The sequence below is a fragment of the Cnephaeus nilssonii genome, assembly GCF_951640355.1.
Source record: "Cnephaeus nilssonii genome assembly, chromosome: 9".
Classification (NCBI taxonomy): Eukaryota; Metazoa; Chordata; class Mammalia; order Chiroptera; family Vespertilionidae; genus Cnephaeus; species Cnephaeus nilssonii.
In genome coordinates this window covers 92752297-92773636 of record NC_137080.1, presented here as the reverse complement: position 1 = coordinate 92773636, position 21340 = coordinate 92752297, and the positions used below count along the sequence as shown (strand labels likewise).

General features: G+C 59.8%; 1 protein-coding gene across 4 annotated transcripts in view; it reads left to right on the top strand.

Annotated features, from left to right (window-relative positions):
* PACSIN1 (protein kinase C and casein kinase substrate in neurons 1) overlaps positions 1-20768 on the top strand; it is a 60434-nt gene extending 39666 nt beyond the window's left edge. For 3 of the 4 annotated variants that reach the window (XM_079780000.1, XM_079780001.1, XM_079780003.1), the window contains exons 2-10: positions 14332-14457; positions 15362-15518; positions 16650-16885; positions 17278-17433; positions 17529-17704; positions 18084-18204; positions 18300-18427; positions 19051-19238; positions 19750-20768. In XM_079780000.1, coding sequence (XP_079636126.1) covers positions 14395-14457; positions 15362-15518; positions 16650-16885; positions 17278-17433; positions 17529-17704; positions 18084-18204; positions 18300-18427; positions 19051-19238; positions 19750-19859 — 1335 coding nt within the window. In that variant the 5' untranslated portion in view covers positions 14332-14394 and the 3' untranslated portion in view covers positions 19860-20768. Of the gene's footprint in view, positions 1-503; positions 692-14331; positions 14458-15361; positions 15519-16649; positions 16886-17277; positions 17434-17528; positions 17705-18083; positions 18205-18299; positions 18428-19050; positions 19239-19749 lie in introns of those variants that run through there. The other variant, XM_079780002.1, reaches the window with a different exon arrangement.
* Positions 20769-21340: the final 572 nt, after the last annotated feature.

Here is a 21340-nt window from a genome sequence, read left to right as displayed (position 1 = left end):
CTGTGAAAGGGGCATGGAACTTCATGGAATGAGATGGTTCCATACGATCGCACACTCAGCCTGACCTAGAAAACGCTAAATGAAATGTTGAGGACTGACTGACGGCGAATGAATGAGAAAGCAAGCAGAGATGTTCACAGAGCAGCCCTGCCCTCAGGTGTTAAGGAAAGGTGCCGCTCACAGTGTCGGTAGGATGGCGGAGGCGGGGTCTTGAGGAGAAAGAGAGGAAAGAGGCTGCGGCAGAGCCCCGTCCAGGGTGGCCACACTGCGTGTCCCCCAGCATCTCTGAAGGTGGAGTGTGCGCGCCCTCGGTGTTGATGCAGGCGCCTGCAGAGGGCGGGCGTCCCCTGGTGTACGCGGAAGGGAGGCTGTCTATGCAGCATTGCCCGGTTGTCATAGAAACGAGCAGAAGGAGGTGGGTGGCTGGAAAAGGAGGCGGGTCAGGAGGAGGGAGGGGGGAGGCGCGGCAGTGGGGGCGGGGAGCTGACTTCTTTTCTGGCACTGCCTCCTGAGCGAGCGAGCGAGCGCGGTAGAGGGGACCCAAGAAGACAGAGCCCCCGGCCCAGGGCCAGGCGCCCCCCTGCCGGCCACCACGGAGGAGAAGGAGGACAGCCAGCCCTCCGGCCCTGCCTGGCCCAGCGGGGGCAGTGTGCTCCTACCTGCCCCTGGCTTGGTACCAAGAGGGGCCCAGGTAGGCATCCGTGGGGACAGCTAGCGGAGGCTGCGTGGCGAGTGGGGCCCTGGGCTCCCCATCTTCCTACCAGCAGCACTTGGTAGCAAGCAGAGGGCCGTGGGGCCAGGGCCGTGGGGGGAGCAGCCGGCGTCCTGGAGGCACTCCTCAGACTGGGTCCTCCCCGCTGGTGCCTTTCCTCTTCTGCACTTCTACCCCCCACCCCCACCCCCCACCCCCCACCCCAGGTCTGGACTGGAAGTGCCCCTCCCTGGGGAAGTGGCTGAAGGGGGCTGGCGCTTCCAGGAGCTCACAATGCCAGTCCTCCCAGGCTAAGGCTAGAGGGGGGCAGGCGGGGAGAAGTGAGGTTGTCTCACCCCCGCCCCGCCCCGGGCACTGCTAGGCCTGGATCATTTGGAACCAGCAGATCCAGCCCTCACACTCCCCCCAGCACACCAGCAGCCTCCCTGAGGCCTCAGGCATTGGGCTTAGAGCCCCTGGTCAGGGAGGAGGCATCGTTCCCTTCTCCCCCAAACTCAGCTCCTTCCCTCCTTGTTCTCCCTGCAGAACCAGGCCCCCTGGTTTCCCAAAGGACCCCTGTTCCACCCCCAGAAAACCCAGGGTCTCCATGTTGGGTGCCGGAGAGCAGGCCCCGGTGGGGTGCCTGTGGCCCTCCCTCCCCAACTTCTGTCCCTCCCGCGGCATCGCTCCCGGGGACAGTGCGCTGCTGCTGGGGAGCTCTGGCCGGGGTGGAGCCTCAGGCGGCTCGCACAGGGCTGGGCCCGGAGCCTGGGAGGAACTGCCTGGACTCTAGGCGCTGAGGGGCAGGATGCCTGCCAGTGCGGTGGGTGGGTGCACCTGGTCCCGCTTTGCCCTGGGTGGAGCTGGGGGGCCTTGGCCTGTGTGGGGAGGTGATCCTAGCCTGAGGGGCAGGGGGTTGGTGTGTGCAACCTAGGGCGCGCTCAGGTTCCAGGGAGGCAAAGGTCTGTCCCTTCTGCCTGCCTGCCTTCTCTACCCAGCACCCACTGAGGGCCCAGCACCCGCCTGCTGAGAGCCCGGCACCCGCTGAGGGCCCAGCACCCGCCTGCTGAGAGCCCAGCACCCGCTGAGGGCCCAGCACCCGCCTGCTGAGAGCCCAGCACCCGCTGAGGGCCCAGCACCCGCCTGCTGAGAGCCCAGCACCCGCTGAGGGCCCAGCACCCGCCTGCTGAGAGCCCAGCACCCGCTGAGGGCCCAGCACCCGCCTGCTGAGAGCCCAGCACCCGCTGAGGGCCCAGCACCCGCCTGCTGAGAGCCCAGCACCCGCTGAGGGCCCAGCACCCGCTGAGAGCCCAGCACCTGCTGAGGGCCCAGCACCCGCCTGCTGAGAGCCCAGCACCCACCGAGGGCCCAGCACCCGCTGAGAGCCCGGCACCCGCTGAGGGCCCAGCACCCGCCTGCTGAGAGCCCAGCACCCGCCGAGGGCCCAGCACCCGCCTGCTGAGAGCCCGGCACCTGCCGAGGGCCCAGCACCCGCCTGCTGAGAGCCCAGCACCCGCTGAGGGCCCAGCACCCGCCTGCTGAGAGCCTGGCACCCGCTGAGGGCCCAGCACCCGCCTGCTGAGAGCCCAGCACCCGCCGAGGGCCCAGCACCCGCCTGCTGAGAGCCCAGCACCCGCTGAGGGCCCAGCACCTGCCTGCTGAGAGCCCAGCACCCGCTGAGGGCCCAGCACCCGCCTGCTGAGAGCCCAGCACCCCCTGAGGGCCCAGCACCCGCTGAGAGCCCAGCACCCGCTGAGGGCCCAGCACCCGCCTGCTGAGGGCCCAGCACCCCCTGAGGGCCCAGCACCCGCTGAGAGCCCAGCACCCACTGAGAGCCCAGCACCCCCTGAGGGCCCAGCACCCGCTGAGGGCCCAGCACCCCCTGAGGGCCCAGCACCCGCTGAGAGCCCAGCACCCGCTGAGGACCCAGCACCCGCCTGCTGAGGGCCCAGCACCCGCCTGCTGAGGGCCCAGCACCCGCCTGCTGAGAGCGTGGCGGGTCCGTCCGAGCTCTGGCACAGCATGTGGAGCTGCTTCCGCTGGGCTCTCGGGGTCAGAGGACCTGGTGCCGGGCGAGGGGGTCCCGGGCCTCTGACGGCGGAGGAATACCCGCCCACAAGCTGCTGTGGCCCCACTCGTTCCTGCAAACGTTCGTTGCACCTGCTGAATACACAGTGCCTCCAGCTTGGGGCGCAGGGCCTGGGGAGCGAGAGGGAGGTCTCGGGCGGCAGCAGCGGGAAGGGCATGCCTAGGAGCTGGCAGCCATACAGCCCAGGCCCACATCATGCCTGCTCCCCTCTTCTCACCCGGTCCCCTCCTCCCCACCAGGGCCGGGCAGGCGCTGGCATCTGCCCTACCGCACCTGCAGCCGCCGGCCTCCATTCCAGCCCGAGCCGGGGCTGTGAGCCTGGGGGACAGGCCCTTTGGCAAGAGCTGGAGGAGGTTTCCCTTCCCCAGACCCCCAGGCCGGGCCCTGCCTCTCCCACTCCTGGCCGCCTTCTCTACGCCACAGCCCCACTCTCCGCAGGTTGTTGTGTTTTTTGTTTGTTTTTTCTGTCCCACCGGTCCCCAGGGTCTTTGCTGGCTCCATCATCTCTCTCCTACACTCTGTTGCCCCCAGACTCTGGGACAATGAGCTCATCAGAATGGCCCCCAAGGCACATTACCCAGCTCACCCCATCCTGGCAGCCAGGTGGGAGCCCCGGCCTACCCCCAGCAGCCTTCCCCTGGTCACCGGGAGCTGAGGGGAGGCCCCGGAGCCACAGCCGCCTGGAGCTCGGCCCGGAGCTGGGCCTGGTCTGGAACCGGTTGGGCTCCTCCTCACGTGCCCCGGGCAGGAGCTCTGGGGAGAGGAAGGAGACGTGTCCACTCGCTCTTCAGGGCAACTCAGGACTCAGAGCAGCCTCCATCTCCCCCAGCTGTTCCTCCGCCCGCCATGCTCCCCCTGCTGCTGCTCAGGCCCAGACCCCAGAGCTGTCTGACTCCTCACACAGACAAACCATCGGCAAAGCCTGTTGGCTCGACTGTCACAGCATTTCCAGATGCCAGCCTCTTCTCACTACTGCCAGCGTCGCCGCCTTGGTCGAGGCCCCATCTTCCCTCACCTGGAGGATGCAGGTTATGGGGTTCCCTGTCCTGCTGGCCCCTGCAGTCTGTTCTCCCCCAGCAGGCAGGATCCTTAAAACCCAAGCCTGATGGGGTTGCGGAGGCAGGAGAAGGGCAGACCTTTGCCTCCCTGGAACCTGAGCGCGCCCAAGGTTGCACACACCAACCCCCTGCCCCTCAGGCTAGGATCACCGCCCCACACAGGCCAAGGCCCCCCAGCTCCACCCAGGGCAAAGCGGGACCAGGTGCACCCACCCACCGCACCGGCAGGCATCCTGCCCCTCGGTGCCTAGAGTCCAGGCAGTTCCTCCCCAGGCCCCGGGTGGGGGGTGGGGGTGGTGAGGGCAAGGGTTAAGGCTCTTACTCTGACCTACAAGGCCTCCAGTGACAGGATCCTTCCCCAGCCTCCCACCCAGCCTCCCTGGCCTCCCCTCCCTCTCTCCTCACTCACTCTCTCCAGCCATAGGGGGCCCCTTGCTCCTCAGCCAGGCAGCCATGCTTCCCCTCAGGGCCTTTGCACTGGCTGTTCCCTCTGCCTGGATGCTCTCCCCCCAGCTGGCTGCCTGGCTCCCTCTCTCATCTCCTGTGTAAAATAGCCTCATTCCCAGCCCCCCTGCCCCTCCCTGTCCCCTTCCCTGCCGTTTCTTCCCCACAGCCCTTGTCACCTTCTAACACACTTGATCATTGGCTTATTCGTCTGGTCCCTTGTCTGTCCAGCCCCTCTGGGTGTCAGGTCCACGTGGGCGGGGGGTTTTGGGGCTTGCTCAGTGCTGTGGCCCAGAGCAGCACTGGAAGGATGGAGGCCGCAGTTAGAAGCCAGGAGCCTCTGCGTCCAGCGGTAATGGGGCCTATGACGTGGCCCTCACAGGGGAGGGGTCCGCTGCCCCTCCGGCTGGGCAGTTGCCGCAGGACATCGAGTTGGGCAGGATGTCCTGCCTGGCCTGGGTCCATGCTTCTTGCCCTTTTCTGCTCCAGCCTTGGCCAGGACAGCACCTGGCAGGAAGGGGCGGGCAGTGAGCCACTTGTGTGCCACCCCGTGCAGCCGAGGACGGGGGCCTTCCTGTGGGAATGCAGCCCAGGGCGGGGGAAGGTGCGCACCCACCTGGCTGTGCCCTCCAGGAGGCCACAGATGCACAGGGCTCAGGACAGGAGACCCCGCAGAAGGCCAAGTGCGGGACGATGGGTCCGGGGAGAGAGATGCACCCGGGGCGGAGAGGACGGGCCTGCCTTCCCACGGCTCCCACTCCCGCTCCCCATCTGGGGGGTCGGGTTGGACACTCGCAGCCGCTGAGCCCGGGACAGGGGTCTGACTGGGACAGTCCCTTTGGGAGGTGGCCTCTGACACACTGAGTGTGGAGGTGAGACGTGGGTGCTTGTGGGCCCGTTCCCGCTGCGGGCCTCTGGGCTCAGTCCCGCGGGTGCCTCTGGGAGTCAGGAGGGTGGGAGCTGCGGCGTAGACACCAACTCTGCATCATCACCTGAGGCTGGAACCCCTTTCCCTGCCTCATTATCCCCTTAAGTGTTGTCACCACCGAATGAGGTGAGACTGTCACTTCTTGGCTTTCTCCTGCGCTGGAGGTACACTCAGAGGCTCTCTGGGGGCCAAATGAGATGTGGCCTCCTCCACTGTCCTGGGAATGAGAGTGCGGGCTGCCTTGGGTGGTTTTTCAGAGGAGGGGGGGCCTGGGACCTGGGGGGCTGGAGGAGGAAGGGAGAGGGTAGGGATGGCAAAGGGCCAAGGATCAGAGGCCAGGGAGTGGGCAGGGAGCAGGGGCGAGGCCAGCTAGGGGGTGACCAGCCAGGAGCTGAGGTGGAGTGCCTTTAAACCCTTCCCGGCTGGGGTGAGCCCACCTGGGCCCCTCTGCCGGGACCTCTCTGGGTGAGACCTGGCTCTGCCTCCCTCTGTCCCCCATTTGTGATTCCATCCTCTTTCCCCCACCCCCACCTGAGGGTCATCATCTCTGAAGGGAGGGCCCCTTGGGGACTACCCTGGGACCTTTCCCCGAGCAGATAGAGGTTCAGGGCCTGATGTTTAGACCCAAAGGGAAGGCTGGAGGAAACTAGGCCTTTTCCATAGGGGACCTGGAGACCTGGGGGTCCCCGGTGAGGCCAGCAGGCATGGAAGGATGCTTGGTCAGCTCAGGCTGCCAGAACAAAGTCCCATGGGCTGCGCGGTTTATTTCTCGCCGTTCTGGTGGCTGGACGTCCAAGATCACGGTGGCTGCTGGGCTCCTGGGGAGGCCTCTCTTCCTGGCTTGCAGAGGCCGACCTCTCTGTGTCCAGACACGACCTTGCCAATCCTATTGGATCAGGACCTCACCCTTATTTGACCTCAGTTGCCTCCTAAAAGTCCAAATACAGTCACATTGGGAGGTAAGGCATCACATATGGATTTGGGGGACACAGTTCAGTCCATAGCAAAGGTCTGTGGGATATTAGGCACAAAGAGGAGCTGGAGTGTGAGGTCAACCACAAATATGGGAGTCTTCTGTTTGAAAGCTCTGCAGCTGCGAGAAGCATGGGTAACGATACCTATGATGATGATGTGATGATGTTGATGATGATGATGATGATAATGGGGATAATGCGTGATGATACCTATGATGATGATGGTGGTGATAGTGATGATGATGATGATGATGATGATGATGATGATGATAGGTGATGATGATGGGTGATGATGATGGGTGGTGATGATGATGGTGATGATGATCATGATGATAGGTGATGATGATGGGTGATGATGATGGGTGATGATGATGATGGTGATGATGATGGGTGGTGATGATGATGGTGATGATGGTTGGTGATGATGATGGTGATGATGATGGGTGATGATGAAGATGGTGATGATGATGGGTGGTGATGATGATGGTGATGATGATGGGTGATGATACCTGTGATGATGATGGTCGTGGTGGTGATGATGATGATGATGATGATGGTGGTGATGGTGGGTGATGATAGCTATATTGATGATGATGATGATGATGATGGGTGATGATAACTATAATAATAATGATGATGGGTGATGATTGATACCAGTGATGATGATGGTGATGATGATGATGGATGATTATAACTATGATGATGATAATGGGTAATTATAACTATAATACTAATGATGATGGTGGTGGTGATGATACCTATGATGATACCTTTGATGATGATGATGATGATGATGATGATGATGGGTGGTGATACCTATAATAATAATAATGATGATGATGATGATGGTTAAAATGGTGCTTCCTGAGTAGCAGGTACTCATTTCCTTCTCACACCAACCCCATGGGGTGGTATCATCATCTCCATTTCCAGGTGAAACAGACACAGAGAAGCAACTTGCCAAAGTCACACAGCCACTAAGTGGCAAAGCTGGGGTTTGAACCCAGTCATTCTGCCTGGCCCCAGGCAGTGCTCTTAACTACTCTGTCGGAGTGATCACCTGGTGGGAGTTCCTGGCTTGTCAGGAGAGCAGATGCTGCCCTGAACCAGCGCGATCTGGTTTGTGGCAGGGTGGGACTAGGAGCTGTACCAGGGGGTAGGGGTGAGGTAGGTGAGGGCTGGGGTATTCAGGGACTGAGCTGGCTCTTTTTTTTTTTTAATATATTTTATTGATTTTTTACAGAGAGGAAGAGAGAGGGATAGAGAGTTAGAAACATCGATTAGAGAGAAACATCAATCAGCTGCCTCTTGCACACCCCCTACTGGGGATGTGCCCGCAACCAAGGTACATGCCCTTGACCGGAATCGAACCTGGGACCCTTGAGTCCGCAGGCCGACGCTCTATCCACTGAGCTAAACCGGTTTCGGCTGAGCTGGCTCTTGAAGGGAAGGAGAGTTATTTGGGGTAGAGGTGGGTGCTGGGAGGGAGGACAGCATGCACCCCAGGCTGGAGGGGCGGCATGAGCAAAGGAGCAGAAGCGGGGTGAACACGGGGTGGCGGGGGGAGTGGAAGGACAGCACCTGGCAGCGAACCTGGATCCTGGCTGCATCTGAAGCCGCAGCAGAGGCCGGTGAGAGTCCCTGCGTGGCCCCAAGTCAGGCGCAGTGGGCCTGTCCATCTCTGGGAGAGGTGCGGAGCGGAGGAGCATGGGAATGTTTGTGGGGCCTGAGGCCCCCTGACACCCAGCGCTGGCTTCCCATGGCCTTGCCCGGTTGGAGCTGAGTTGGTCCCTTAGGCCAGAGGACCGGGGACACCCATGGAGACTCACCTGGGTCTGACCTGACTCTGCCTCCTCCCTCTCCCTGCTGCGTGTCCTTCACGTTCTTTAACCTCCTGGGTCTCAGAGAAGGTGGGGAAGTCTGTACGTACCTTAATGGGTTGCGGAGGATTAGAAATAAAGTGTATGAAGAGGCTGGAGCATAGTAGGTACTCAGAAATGGTTATCACAGTTGGTGTGAAGGGGGATGAAGAGGGAGTAAGGTGACGGCCGAGGCTGTTGGAAACTGTCCCGTGTGCGAGCTGCAGGGTCCCTGCGGGGGGGCCCCAGCCTGGGGCAGGGTCATCCTGGGGGATCAGGGAGAAAGACGCAAGGGGATGCCAGGACAGCAGGGGGCGTGGCCCGGGACAGGTGGACTCGAGGGTTCTCTTTATGAGATTCTGGCTTTTGGTTGTATAACCCTCATCACCAACGTTTATCAAGTGCCCAGTGTGTGCAGGTGACTGTTTGGCTCTGGGGTACAGAATTCAGTGCTTCTGCTATTTAATGAATGAATGTTCCACAAGGTTTTTGGCACTTATTCATTCATTCAACAAAAATGATCGTGCACTTCCTCTGTGCCAGGCACTGCTCCGGATGCTAGAGATACAGCAGAGAACCAGGCAGGCTAAATCGTCAGCCTCATAGGGGAAGAGGAAGACACTAATATGTGAGTCCTCTGAGGTTGACAGCCTATCCAAGAAGAACACAGTGAGGGAAGGGAGAGCGGGGTGGGGTGGGGTGTGGGGTGGAAACAGAGTTGCAAGTTTAAGTGGTGGGGGGGGTGAGTCAAGACCTTTGAGTGGGCCTGGAAATCCGGTGGGTGACTGTTTCTAGCAGGTGCAAAGGCCCTGGGGTTAGAACAGCAAGGAAGTTAGTGGAGCTGGAGGAGAGTGAGCGTGGCATGAGGTGAGGGCAGAGGGGTGAGGGGTGGGACAGCAGGTTATGAATTGGACTTTTATTCAGAGGAAACGGGGGCGGGGGGAGGTGGTCTCTGGAGGATTCTGAGTGGGGCAGTGGTGGGATCTGACAGGTTTTTCCAGTTTCCCTCAGGCTGCTGCGTGGGGGGCTGGGGAGAGACAATGTCAGAGGTGGGAAGACCAGTGAAGAGGCTGCAGGGAGTGGGGGGGCTGGGTGTGCGGTGGGAGGAGAAAGAAGAGCTGTGGCCACCCCAAGGCCTGTGGTTGTTCATGACTAATGACGTAGGAATCCACGAAGGGGCGTCCATGCCAGGCCTGCCCTGTCCAGGCTCATGCCCTTAATCCTTCTGTCCCTTCTTGGTGGGCATGACCATGGCCCCTGCCCTCCAGGGTCTTGCAGAGGCAGCAGGCGGTGGCCTGGGCCTGAGAGGGACGCTTGCATCCTGGACCCTTCTCTCCCCAGAGGAAGGGTCAGGCCAGCAGGAAAACCTCACGTTCCACAGTGTTCTCTGTTCTTCCAAAGAGCTTGCTATCCTTTTATCATTTGATCTGCAAAATAGACTCAAGGATTGTTTTCCATCATATGTGTTAGAAAGCTGAGACCCCTCGGGGACTCGGCCGAGCTCTCGCTGGCAGGTGGCAGAGCCGAGCGGAGCCCCGCGCCCCCCGTGCTGCACGCTGAGGGTGAGAACGCGCCAGCCTGCGCTGGAATGGGACCACCGCCCACGATGACAGCAGCGGTGACAAGTCAGTAGTGAAAGCAGTTGAGCTCTTTCAGTCCTGCCTCAGCCCTGGGCCCGGTCTGCAGTGTGGGGTGGTGTGAGGACTCAATGGGTTAAGACCTGCGAACCATTCTTGGCACAGATATGTGCTCCATAATGTCAGCTATTAATACTAACTAGAGGCCCGGTGCATGAAAATTCATGCACTGGAGTGGGGGGGTCCCTCAGCCTGGCCTGCCCCCTCTCACAGTCCAGGAGCCCTCAGGGGTGGGAGGCAACCCAGCGATCAGGGGAAGGCGAAACCCCATCACACCTCTGCTGTTGCCACTGCCGGCAGCGCAAGCCTCGGCCGGTCCTGGTTACCTGAGCCTCAAGTGGCCCTGGGCAGCTGGGCAGCCGCCATCCGAGGCTTGCCTGTGCCTCAGGTCGGCCCTGGGTGGCTGGGGGCTGAGGGGACTGGGGGACTCCAGAGGCAGGTGCACAGAGTGGCCATACCCGCCTTGCTGTGCGCCTGCCGCCCCGGCGGGGCTGAGGGGACTGGGCGCCGCCATCTTGTGGCTGTGGGCGCCACCATCTTTGAGGGCATGGCAGTCAATTAGCACTTCCCTCCTTATTGGCTGTGGGCACCGCCATCTTTGAGGGCATGGCAATCAATTAGCATATTCCCTCCTTATTGGCTGTGGGCACTGCCATCTTTGAGGGTGTGGCAGTCAATTAGCATATTCTCTCCTTATTGGCTATGGGCGCTGCCATCTTTGCAATGGTGTGAGGGTCAGTTAGCATATTCCCTCTTTATTAGATAGGATGACACAGGACTTTTATTTATTTATTTATTTTTTTTCTTTCCAATTTTTTTTATTAAGGTATTATATGTGTACATATCTTACCATTGCCCCCCACCCCACCCCACTCCCATATATGCCCTCACCCCCCAGAGTTTTGCGTCCATTGGTTATGCTTATATGCATGCATACAAGTCCTTTGATTGATCTCTTATCTCCCCCATCTCTCCCTAACCTTCCCCCTGTAATTTGACAGTCTGTTTGATGCTTTACTGTCTCTGTATCTATCTTTTTGTTCAATTTTATAATGTTCTTTATTATCCATAAATGAGTGAGATCATGTGGTATTTTTCTCTCATTGACTGACTTATTTCACTTAACATAATGTTCTCCAATTCCATCCAGGTTGCTGCAAATGATGAGAATTCCTTCTTTTTTATGGCAGCATAGTATTCCATTGTGTAGATGTACCACAGTTTTCTGATCCAGTCATCTGCTGACGGGCACCTAGGCTGTTTCCAAATCTTAGCTATGGTGAATTGTGCTGCTATGAACATAGGGGTGCATATATCCTTTCTGATTGGTGTTTCTAGTTTCTTCGGATATATTCCCAGGAGTGGGATTACTGGGTCAAATGGGAGTTCCATTTTCAGTTTTTTGAGGAAACTCCATACTGTTCTCCACAGTGGCTGCACCAATCTGCATTCCCACCAGCAGTGCACGAGGGTTCCTTTTTCTCCGCATCCTCGCCAACACTTGTCGTTTGTTGATTTGTTGATGATAGCCATTCTGACAGGTGTAAGATGGTACCGCATTGTTGTTTTGATTTGCATCTCTCGGATAATTAGTGACGTTGAGCATGTTTTCATGTGTCTCTTGGCCTTCCTTCTGTCTTCTTTTGAAAAGATTCTATTTAGGTCTGTTGCCCATTTTTTTATTGGATCATTTATCTTCCTTTTATTAAGTTGCATAAGCTGCCTGTAGATGTTGGAGATTAAACCTTTATCAGTGATGCCATTTGCAAATATGCTTTTAGGGCCACAAAAAATCAGATGGGCATCGAGCTCATTCGATGGGCCGAGGAAAGCTAAGCGTGCATTGACTTGCCCGCGGGGAGTGTCAGACACCGGCCACTCGGTTCCTGGCTCAGAGATGCAGTGATGGCACCTACCGATTGCCCCTCAGGAACGACATGGCACTTGCCTCAGGGCGAATGAGAGGCAGGGGGAAGATGGGGTGGGGTGTCTGGCCATATGGTGCTGCGGGCTCACACACCCTCCCATTTCCCCTCCCCGGCCCTGGCTGGTATTCCTGAGCCCCACTGTGCAGGTCCAGCCGGGGCTGGCGTGCGCTGGACCCTCACCATCTCGCCTAATCCTTAAGTTGGGCCAGGGTATCCTCATCTCCCGGCAGGACCCAGCAAGGCCATGTGAGTTGCTCAAGGTCACACAGCAGTTTGGTGGCAGAGCAGGGGCCCGAGGCTAGAGCTGTTTCTATTACACATGCTCTCTCAGCTGGGAGGGACCACAGCACGTCCCCCGTCCTGGGCCTGGACCAGGTGGAGAGTGGTCTCTGTCACCGTGCGATCCTCCTAGCCCGACATGCCAGGTCCTGGCTGCCCAGCCCCGCCTCCATGCTTCAAGTGCGCCCTTGGTCCTGCGCCCAGCTCCCTCTGCTCTCCTCCAGCACAGGCTGGAGGGTTTTAAGAAATAGGCAATTTATGCACACAAGGCAAAATTTAAAAGGCATAAAAGAGCCTAGTGAAAAATCTCCCACCCCATCCGCCAGCCACCCAGTTCTTCCAGCTTCCAAAAATATTCCCGCGTGTGCATGTCCGCCCCCCCCCCCGCCCCCCCACCGTGGAGCCAGGACCTCGCTGTTCTGCACCTCGCTCCTTTGGCTTTAGTCACATGGCCTGGGAGGGTGCGTGCAGGACCGGAACATTCCGCGGCCGGCCTGGCCTCCACTCACTGAACCGGCCCCTGGACGCGTCCGGGTTGTGTCCGGCCTCTGGCTTTCCCAGGCGGATCTGCTGTAAATTCCATCGGGCAGCAGCAGTTCGCCCCACTGGCTGGAAGGGGAATGCCTAGGACCGTGGGGCGCTGGGTGAGGGACGTGTGCCTCTGTGACGGTGAGAAAGGACACCGAGGTTGTGTCAGGTCGCTCCCCCTCTACCAGGGGTGCTCTCGACCTTCACTTCATGAGGGAGCCCCCCCATGAGCCGCACACTGGGGGTGGGGGGTCCCCAAGTTCTATGTAACTTGGAGTGTTCTAGGTGGCTCTGTCCCAGGGATCCTTACCTAACCTGGCTGAAAGTCCTTCATCACATATCCCTGCCTTTTACTTCTCCATGTCCAGTGCAACATTTCCTCGTGAAGCAAGTACTGCTTTATAAGTGAAAAGTGCCAAATTAAAAGGAAAAAATCTCAGACTCATTTCTTTGTCCCTTGATGAACTCTAGCTGCCCTCTCTCCACCCACCCCTCTGGACATAAGTTTGGGAGAAAGTGAGTTTGTGCTAAGGGGAAAGGAACAAAATCAATGCCTGAGAGATGCAAGGAGGCAGCCCTGGTTATGACTGGGCCAAGAGCACTAGCCCCCGGACAGCTGGGGAGACTGAGGCCAGAGGGGCAGGGACCTCCTCCGCCCAGGATCCTCATGTGCGAGTGCCCTTGTCCACGGACCCCAGGTTGGGCTAAATCTTGCAGAGGCCAGCACCCCCCCAGGTGTCCTCATGGTCAGGGTTCACAGTCCCTGAGGGTACAGTGCAGAACAAGGGAGATGACCCTGGGCCCAGGCTGTCAGCTTGTAGTGGGATCAGGCCTGGCTTGGCCTCACTGCCCCTTTGGAGACCAGGCCCCTGACCCTCTGGGTCTAGTCTCCTGACGACTGAGCCATTCAACGGAACCATTCTTGCCTGGGTGACAGTGAGCACTGGGTGGGGGTGGGCGCAGGGCAGCGCCTGCCCCAGCCCTGGGGCAGCACATGGCCTAGATTGGACAGCCGTGATGCCGGCCGACAGTTCCAGGCCACACACAGCTGCCTGACGCTCACACAGATCACAGCGGTCTGACCTGCGGGCCAGGACGCTGCATGTCCGGGACTCTTAGGGACATGAAAGCAGCTCATTGAAGCCTTGGGGCTGGGCACAGGGCAGCCAGAGGGCCTTGCAGCTCAGGGAGCTGAGGAGGAGCCCAGCTTGGGCGGGAGGTGGGAGGCGCCTGCAGCCAGTTCCCAGGGAACTTGGTCCAGGCTCCAGGTAGGGGGTTTGGGGGGATTTAGGGGTTGAACCAGGGGCCCTATGTTGGTGGGGAGCTTAGGTGGGTGTTTTGGGCCTGGTGCAAGGACCTGCCTGGGTCGGGTGGGCAGTGCCGAGGGGGGCAGATTGAGATGCCAGCTGCAGTTTATTGAACTCTAATGGTCCTACAGGGTGTCAGGCCCTGGCGGGGGGGGGGGGGGGGAGAGTGGGGGGCTGCAGGGAGATAAGTCTGATTGCTGGTCTTGAAGACCTATGTGTCTATGAAACAAACCACAGGTTTATTGAAAGCAAAGACGCGATTACGTGGCTCTAACTCTCAGCTCCGAGTCCAGGGACACAAAGCAGTGGCCAGTGCCATGTCCTGGTGGCTGGGCAGGCTTCTGAGAGAGTGCCCACACTGGAGCTGGAGGATGGGTTTGGGGGAGAGGGGATGGAGTGAGAGATGGGAGGTGGGCATGAGGGGTACTGCGGGGAGACTCTTGGGGCTACCCTGGGGACGGTTGGTGAGCCAGTCCCCGGGCAGGAAGTCCCCATCCCAATGCAAGGCTTTGCCTGGGGAGGCCTCATCCCCACAGCAAGTTGGGGCCCGGGCCTGGAATGGGGCATGTGGACCATGTCCCTCATCTCCAGGATCTCTTTCCTCTCCAGCGCATGAGCAGCCCAGCCTGCTGACCGCCGCTCCCCGCCTGTCCATCCTGCCACGGCCACACCATGTCCGGTTCCTACGACGAGGCCTCCCTAGCTCCGGAGGAGACCACCGACAGCTTTTGGGAGGTGAGGCTTTGATACTCCCCAAGTCCTGGGGACCAGACAGCGTAGCCTGGCTGCAGAGGCCCAGCTCCAACCACTTCATACCTCAGGCCTTGCCCCCCAGCCCCTCGGGCCCCCCTCGGGCCTCTGCAAAACCCCCCATGTCCAGCAGGCTACGACCACCCCCTGAGCCCAGAGCGCCCTGCCCACAGCTGCCCCTGGGACATCCCCTGGTATTTCTGGTGTGGAACAGGCCCCCCTGGCCCTCTGCTCTGGGCGCTGGCTCAGGGTCCTGGCACTTTACATGGGTAGGTGCAGCACTTTACAGCTCACACAGCCTTTCACAGCGGCTCCCTGTCCCTCCCCTGTGGGGTGAGCAGAGGCGGAGCACTGGTCCCAGGGAAATGGAGTGATTTCGGGGAGCCCCACAGCAACATAGAAGTGGAGACAGGCCAGTCTTTCAGAGCCTCCCAAAATATTTGAAACCCAGAAAATGTTTTTTCTATTGGCTTATGAAACCCAAAGTGAAATCTGCCAAACCTAAATTAATAAGTGTTTAATGAGATGTCTACAAAACATAATATTATGTCAAGAAGTTGCAGCTCAACTCAATGCTTATGACTCTATATAAATAGATTTAGCTCATAAGAATGAAATGAATAATGCATTTGGCCCAAGTCCAAATTATAAAAAAACCTTCTGCTTTTTGTGGCAGAGACAAAATTGTGTTTAAAGTGTGAGGAGGGAGTGTATAGACGGGTGTGAGGAGGGGTCCCAAGGCGCACTGGGATGGTGGTGGCGGGCGCCCCCTGCAGGACGCGGCGGCCAGGGCGGGTGGTTGCAAGGGGCGGGGAGGCGGGGAGGCGGGGAGGCGGGGAGGCGGGGAGGCGGGGAACCACGGGAGTCGTGCACGCTGCTTGGCCGCCAGGTGGGGAACTACAAGCGGACAGTGAAGCGCATCGATGACGGGCACCGCCTGTGCAACGATCTGATGAACTGCGTGCAGGAGCGCGCCAAGATCGAGAAGGCCTACGCGCAGCAGCTCACCGACTGGGCCAAGCGCTGGCGCCAGCTCATCGAGAAAGGTGCTGCCCGCCCCCTCCACCCCGCCCCGTGCCCACCCCCTGGGCACACCCCAGACCCTAACCCCACTGTCTGGATCCTGGGAGCACCCAGCCACCTGGATGCACCTGCAGCCTCCAGCAACAGGGCCTTTGCGGGAACTGCCCCCACACCCGCACTCCTCCCGTCCCAGACCAAGCCAGGTCTCCCTGCACTTCAGCTCCACTTTGTACAGTTCTTGTTTGGACATAAAAACAAACAAACGAACAAACAAATCCCCAAACTTTTTATTTTGAATTAATTTTAACTCACAAAAGTTACAAGAATAGAAGAGAACTACATACCCGTCACCCAGACTCACCCGTTAACATTTTACCACATTGGGTTTACCCCTATTTATATGCATATTTTTTGAGACATTTCAATTGGAGACATGCCCCTTCATCCTAAATTCTCCATGTATCTCCTAAGAATAAGAACATTCACTTATGTAGCCATAGTTCAGCTATCAAATTCAGGACATCTAATCTGGCCCATATGCATATTTTATTATAGCAATTGTTTTCTGGCCCAGGGTCCAGTTCAGAATCAGGTACTGCATTTAGTTGTCATGTCGCTAGATTCCTTTCATCTAGAACAGCTTCAAATGGAAGTTTACATATACTGAGTAATGTTTTTCTCTTCCACTAGACTCAGAATTCCATGAGGGCTAGGGCTGGGCCTGTGCTGCCTAGTACAGCGCCTGGCACAGAGTTGATGCCAGTATACAGAGAAACAGGCTGTGGGATGTCTCGTCCCAGTAGCTTCCTGGTATCTGTCACCAGTTGGTTCTTCAGTTTTGCATTCAGCCAACATTCCTGGAGCACCTACTGTGTGCTGGTGCTGTGCTGGGCTTGTGAGAGCTCACAAGGTTGAGGCTATCCCCCTGGGAAGATAGGGTGTAGACAGAGAGAAGCAGATGTCTAAGAATTCGGTGAGGGCTGCAGGCTGAGGTGTGTGACAGAGCAATCAGACAAGCCTTTCTGGAGGAGGTGGCTGTGCTTGGGCCCTGGAGGATGAAGAAAACTGTAGGGAGAGTGGAGGAGGGTGGTGCGAGAGGGGGCCTCTAGGCAGGGGATCATGAAGGCCTCGGGACCCCATGGCCATTTCCTCAGGCCCACAGTATGGCAGCCTGGAGCGGGCCTGGGGTGCCATCATGACGGAGGCGGACAAGGTGAGCGAGCTGCACCAGGAGGTGAAGAACAACCTGCTGAACGAGGACCTGGAGAAGGTCAAGAACTGGCAGAAGGATGCCTATCACAAGCAGATCATGGGCGGCTTCAAGGAGACCAAGGAGGCTGAAGATGGCTTCCGCAAGGCCCAGAAGCCCTGGGCCAAGAAGATGAAGGAGGTGCCAGGGGGCGGATGCTACAGAGGGGGCGAGGGTGGGCGGCTGAGCTCAGAGGGCCAGTCCGATCAGAGGGAGGGTGTCCACAGATGGGGTGGCGGTGCACTGCCCTCTGGGATGGTGCCATGGGGGAGCAGGCCGTATCCCCAGACAGGGCAGGCACCGCAGCGCTCGCCAGGAGTGTGTCCTGGGGCAGCAGGCTGTGCCGGGCAGGGAGACCTCCCCAGGTGGGCACTGCTCCCAAATACCGGGAGCCAGGGCCTGCATCCCTCCTGCCTCTTAAGACTGTGTGCGCACAGCTCCTGGCAGAGTGGGCAGGTGGGAGGGCTGACGAGTGCCCGCATTTGCTCCTGCTCACAAGTAGGAGGCCGGCCGCCTGTTCTGCTTCCCCACAGCTAGAGGCAGCCAAGAAGGCCTACCATCTGGCCTGCAAAGAGGAGAAGCTGGCCGTGACCCGGGAGATGAACAGCAAGACGGAGCAGTCAGTCACACCCGAGCAGCAGAAGAAGCTGCAGGACAAAGTGGACAAGTGCAAGCAGGATGTGCAGAAGGTGCCAGCCGGGCTGGGCGCTGAGGGCCCGTGGAGTGGGCGGGGCTGGCAGCTGCGGGCCTGGGACTCACGCTCCCTGTGTCCTGGTGCCTATAGACGCAGGAGAAGTATGAGAAGGTGCTGGATGAAGTGGGCAAGACCACCCCGCAGTACATGGAGGGCATGGAGCAGGTGTTTGAACAGTGCCAGCAGTTTGAGGAAAAGCGGCTGGTCTTCCTCAAGGAGGTGCTGCTGGACATCAAACGTCACCTCAACCTGGCCGAGAGCAGCAGGTAGCTGGGTGGGCAGCACGGTGGCTCAGGCACAGCCAGGGGAGGGCAGAACGGGGTGCGAGGCATCCCGGGCCCCGTGTTGCGGTGACAGGAAGGGGCGGGCTGAGCTGCAGGGGCCAGGAGAGAAGAGGCTCCAAGCACAGAGGCCGCCTGGTGCACTGGGTGCTCAAGAAACATGCGGATAGATGGGTGAGTGGCTAAGGTGGGACGGCGAAGGGTGTCCACTGCGCATGCCCACACGGAGATGGCTCCTGGGAAGCCTGCCTGACTCCTAGCTGGGGGCCAGCACCCTGGTCCCCTGAGTGGGCTCCTGCCCTCACCAAGGATGAGAGAGGCCATGTGCATCTTGCCCCCCACCGCCCCGTCTCCCTGCGCACAGCTATGTCCACGTGTACCGGGAACTGGAGCAGGTCATCCGGGGGGCCGACGCCCAGGAGGACCTCAGATGGTTCCGCAGCACCAGCGGCCCCGGCATGCCCATGAATTGGCCCCAGTTTGAGGTAAGGCTGTGTGGGGCTGGGGAAGGAGTCTGAGGAGGCTGGCAGGGGCCTCAGGGAGCACCGCCCAGCCTGACTGCTCCCCTGGCGTCCACCAGGAGTGGAACCCAGACCTCCCTCACACCGCCACCAAGAAGGAGAAACAGCCTAAGAAGGCAGAGGGGGTAGCGCTGACCAATGCCACTGGGGTGTTGGAGTCCACATCCCAGGCTGGCGACCGTGGCAGGTGAGTGTCTCCTGTGGAGCTTCTTACAGGCCAGGAATCTCTTTGAGTTTTACCTTAAGACACAAGAAATGGTCTAAGTCACAGCAGCCTCATTCTCCTTTCAAAAATAATGATAGCTAATCCTTTGAGAGCACCTACTGTGTGCCAGGGACTGTTCCAAGCATTTTCATATATTAACTCACTGAAGCCTGCAGCATTCTGAGAAGTGTGTAAATATTCCCATTTTACAGATGGAGAAACTGATACCCAGAGAAGTTAAGTGATTGCAGAAGGTCACACAGTGGGTTACTAGTCTCAGAGCCAGGATATGATGCCCAAGAGTCTGGCTCCAGAATCATCACTCTTAACCACTAGATTGTACTGCCCCTCTCATGAGGAGTCAGATGTTCTCTGGGGTCCCCTTCAGCACCCCCTCACTCTAAGGCTGAGTAATAATGCTAATAGTCTTGTCTCCCATATGTTCAAAGAGCGGTCAGTGAGGGTCACTGGGTCGGGACCCCTCTTACAAAGCCCACCCCAGCTCCAGCCTTGATGAGCTGTGGGTCAGCGCTCTGGCTGGGCAGAGCGGCAGAGCTGGGGACGAGGCGAGAGGCAATTCATGCTGCGTCCTCTCTGCTTCTCAGCGTTAGCAGCTATGACAGGGGCCAGCCGTACGTCACCGAGTGGTCAGACGACGAGAGCGGGAACACATTTGGGGGCAGTGAGGCCAATGGGGGCGCCAACCCTTTCGAGGACGACGCCAAGGGGGTGCGTGTGCGGGCACTCTACGACTACGACGGCCAGGAGCAGGACGAGCTCAGCTTCAAGGCTGGTACGATGGGCGGGGCCGGCGGGGCCGGAGGGGCGGGGCCTGAGGGCAGGGCGGGCGGGGCCTGAGGGCAGGGCGGGCGGGGATGGGCGGGGCCGGCGGGGCGGGAGTGCGCGGTGGGCGGGGCCTGGCGCGGGCTGTGGCCGGGACCTGGAGTGTGACCTCAGCCCCGGGGCCTAGACTTAACTAGAGGGCCAGCGCGGGGCCTGAGAGGTCACTGGATGCCCGGGGCGGGGTCAGGACCTGAGGGTAGAGTTGGGGGTTAGGCCCGACCTGGATGGGGGTCCCCGACTGCTGACCTGGGAAGTGAAGCTGGAGGCGGATGCCTGGGTGTGGCTGGGGCTGGTCCCCTGGGGCAGGCTTTGGGGCAATACCGGGGGAGGGTTTGGGGTCGGCCCAGCATCAGAGTATTGGGCGGGGGGGGGGGGGGGGGGGCGGGCTACCTAGCAGCGTGGGTCGGAGGGACGGCCTCTCTGAGCCCCTGCCAAGGAGCTCCTCCGTGTCCCCTTCCCAGGCGATGAGCTCACCAAGCTGGGCGAGGAGGACGAGCAGGGCTGGTGCCGCGGGCGGCTGGACAGCGGGCAGTTTGGCCTCTATCCCGCCAACTACGTGGAGGCCATCTAGCTGCCCTGCTCCCTCCACACAGCCCCCACTCCTGCCCCCACCTCCCCTTCCTTCCCACTCTTGTCACCTCCCCTTGCCATAGAGTTCCAGACATATTTTACGATCAAGCTTTTATTTTTTTAAAAGTCAAAACAGAACAAAACAAAAAATACGAAGAGATGGAGCATCAGGAGGCCCGGCTGGTGGGACTGGGGGGACGGCCCCTGGGCAGGTGCGGGGTCTCCGGGCTTAGCCAGCAGAGACGTCACAATGTCCACGCGTTCGGTCCCACCAGAGTCTCCTGAGCTCAGAGCTGCCTCCTGGACCCTCCCGTCAGGAGTCACTGCCCCACCCCAGGCTGCCAGCCCCTGTCCCGCTGCTTCCCTGGGCAGGTTCCGACCTCCCCCTCCGGCCCCTCCCTCCTCCCTCCCCACCACCCTGCTCTCTCTCTCTCTCTCTCTCTCTCTCTCTCTCTCTCTCTCTCTCTCGGAGGCCTCCGCTCCAGCCCCAGACAAGAGGCTGCCCAGTGTTTAGTCTTCCGCTGCGCCCTGGGGAGTGCCCTGCCCCGGTCTCACCCTCAGGACTGGTGGCACCGGAGGAGGCGTGGTCACCCCTTCTCCCACAGAGGTGCCCAGGTGTCCCACGTGAAGAGGGCTGCGCTGGAGGTGGTGACTGTCACCGGGGTGTGGGAATGAAGGGGAGCAGGCTCAGCTGAGGGGCCAGGACTCTGCTAGGGCCCTCCTTCTCAGCTGTCCATCCTGCAGAGCCGCACCCTTCAGCATTTGCAGAGACACAAACCCCCATCCCAAGTCCTCAGGCAGCGGGGAGGGGCCCCAAAGCCCAGGGCAAAGCCAGGCAACAGTAGCAGCTTCCTCCCATTTCCCGGGGAGGAGGGCATCTTGCTCACCCACCCTCCCTCCCTGCACACCCATCTAAAACCAGAGCCTCACTGGGTTCAGACAGCCTTCAGACCGAGCCTTGGGGCCCCCCATTCCGCTCCCCTTCTCTGGCCTGCAGGGGGCAACACCACAGCCCATGGGAGCTTCCAGCCTGGGACCCTCGGGGATGCAGCCAATAGGAGAGGCAGGGGGTTGGCAGGAGGGAGGAGCCCTGGCCTAGCAGCAGGGCAGTCACCCAGTCTTTCTCCTTGTCCTGTCCCCAGTCACAGCCCTAGCCCGGAGCACCGTGCCCCTGCTGGCAGCCCCGCCCCATCTCCAAGCCGGGGTCCCAGTTGGAGGAGTTTGGGGTGGAGGAGCAGGCCTGCCCAGAGCGGGTTCCTGTGGCTCTGGAAGGAAGTGGTGCTGGGTTACCAGGGTCACTGCTTGGGAGTGAGGCGGGTGCTCGGGAAGCAGGCCAAGGCCGGACAAGACCCCAGAGGAGGGGCCTGGCTAGGAGGGAGCCTCCCAGAGCCTGGGGGCGAGGCCTGGAGACTTCCTGCGGAACCAGGGGAGCCACTCTGGGCCTCAGCACTGCAGACCCCTCCCGCTCCCGTAGCACCCGGC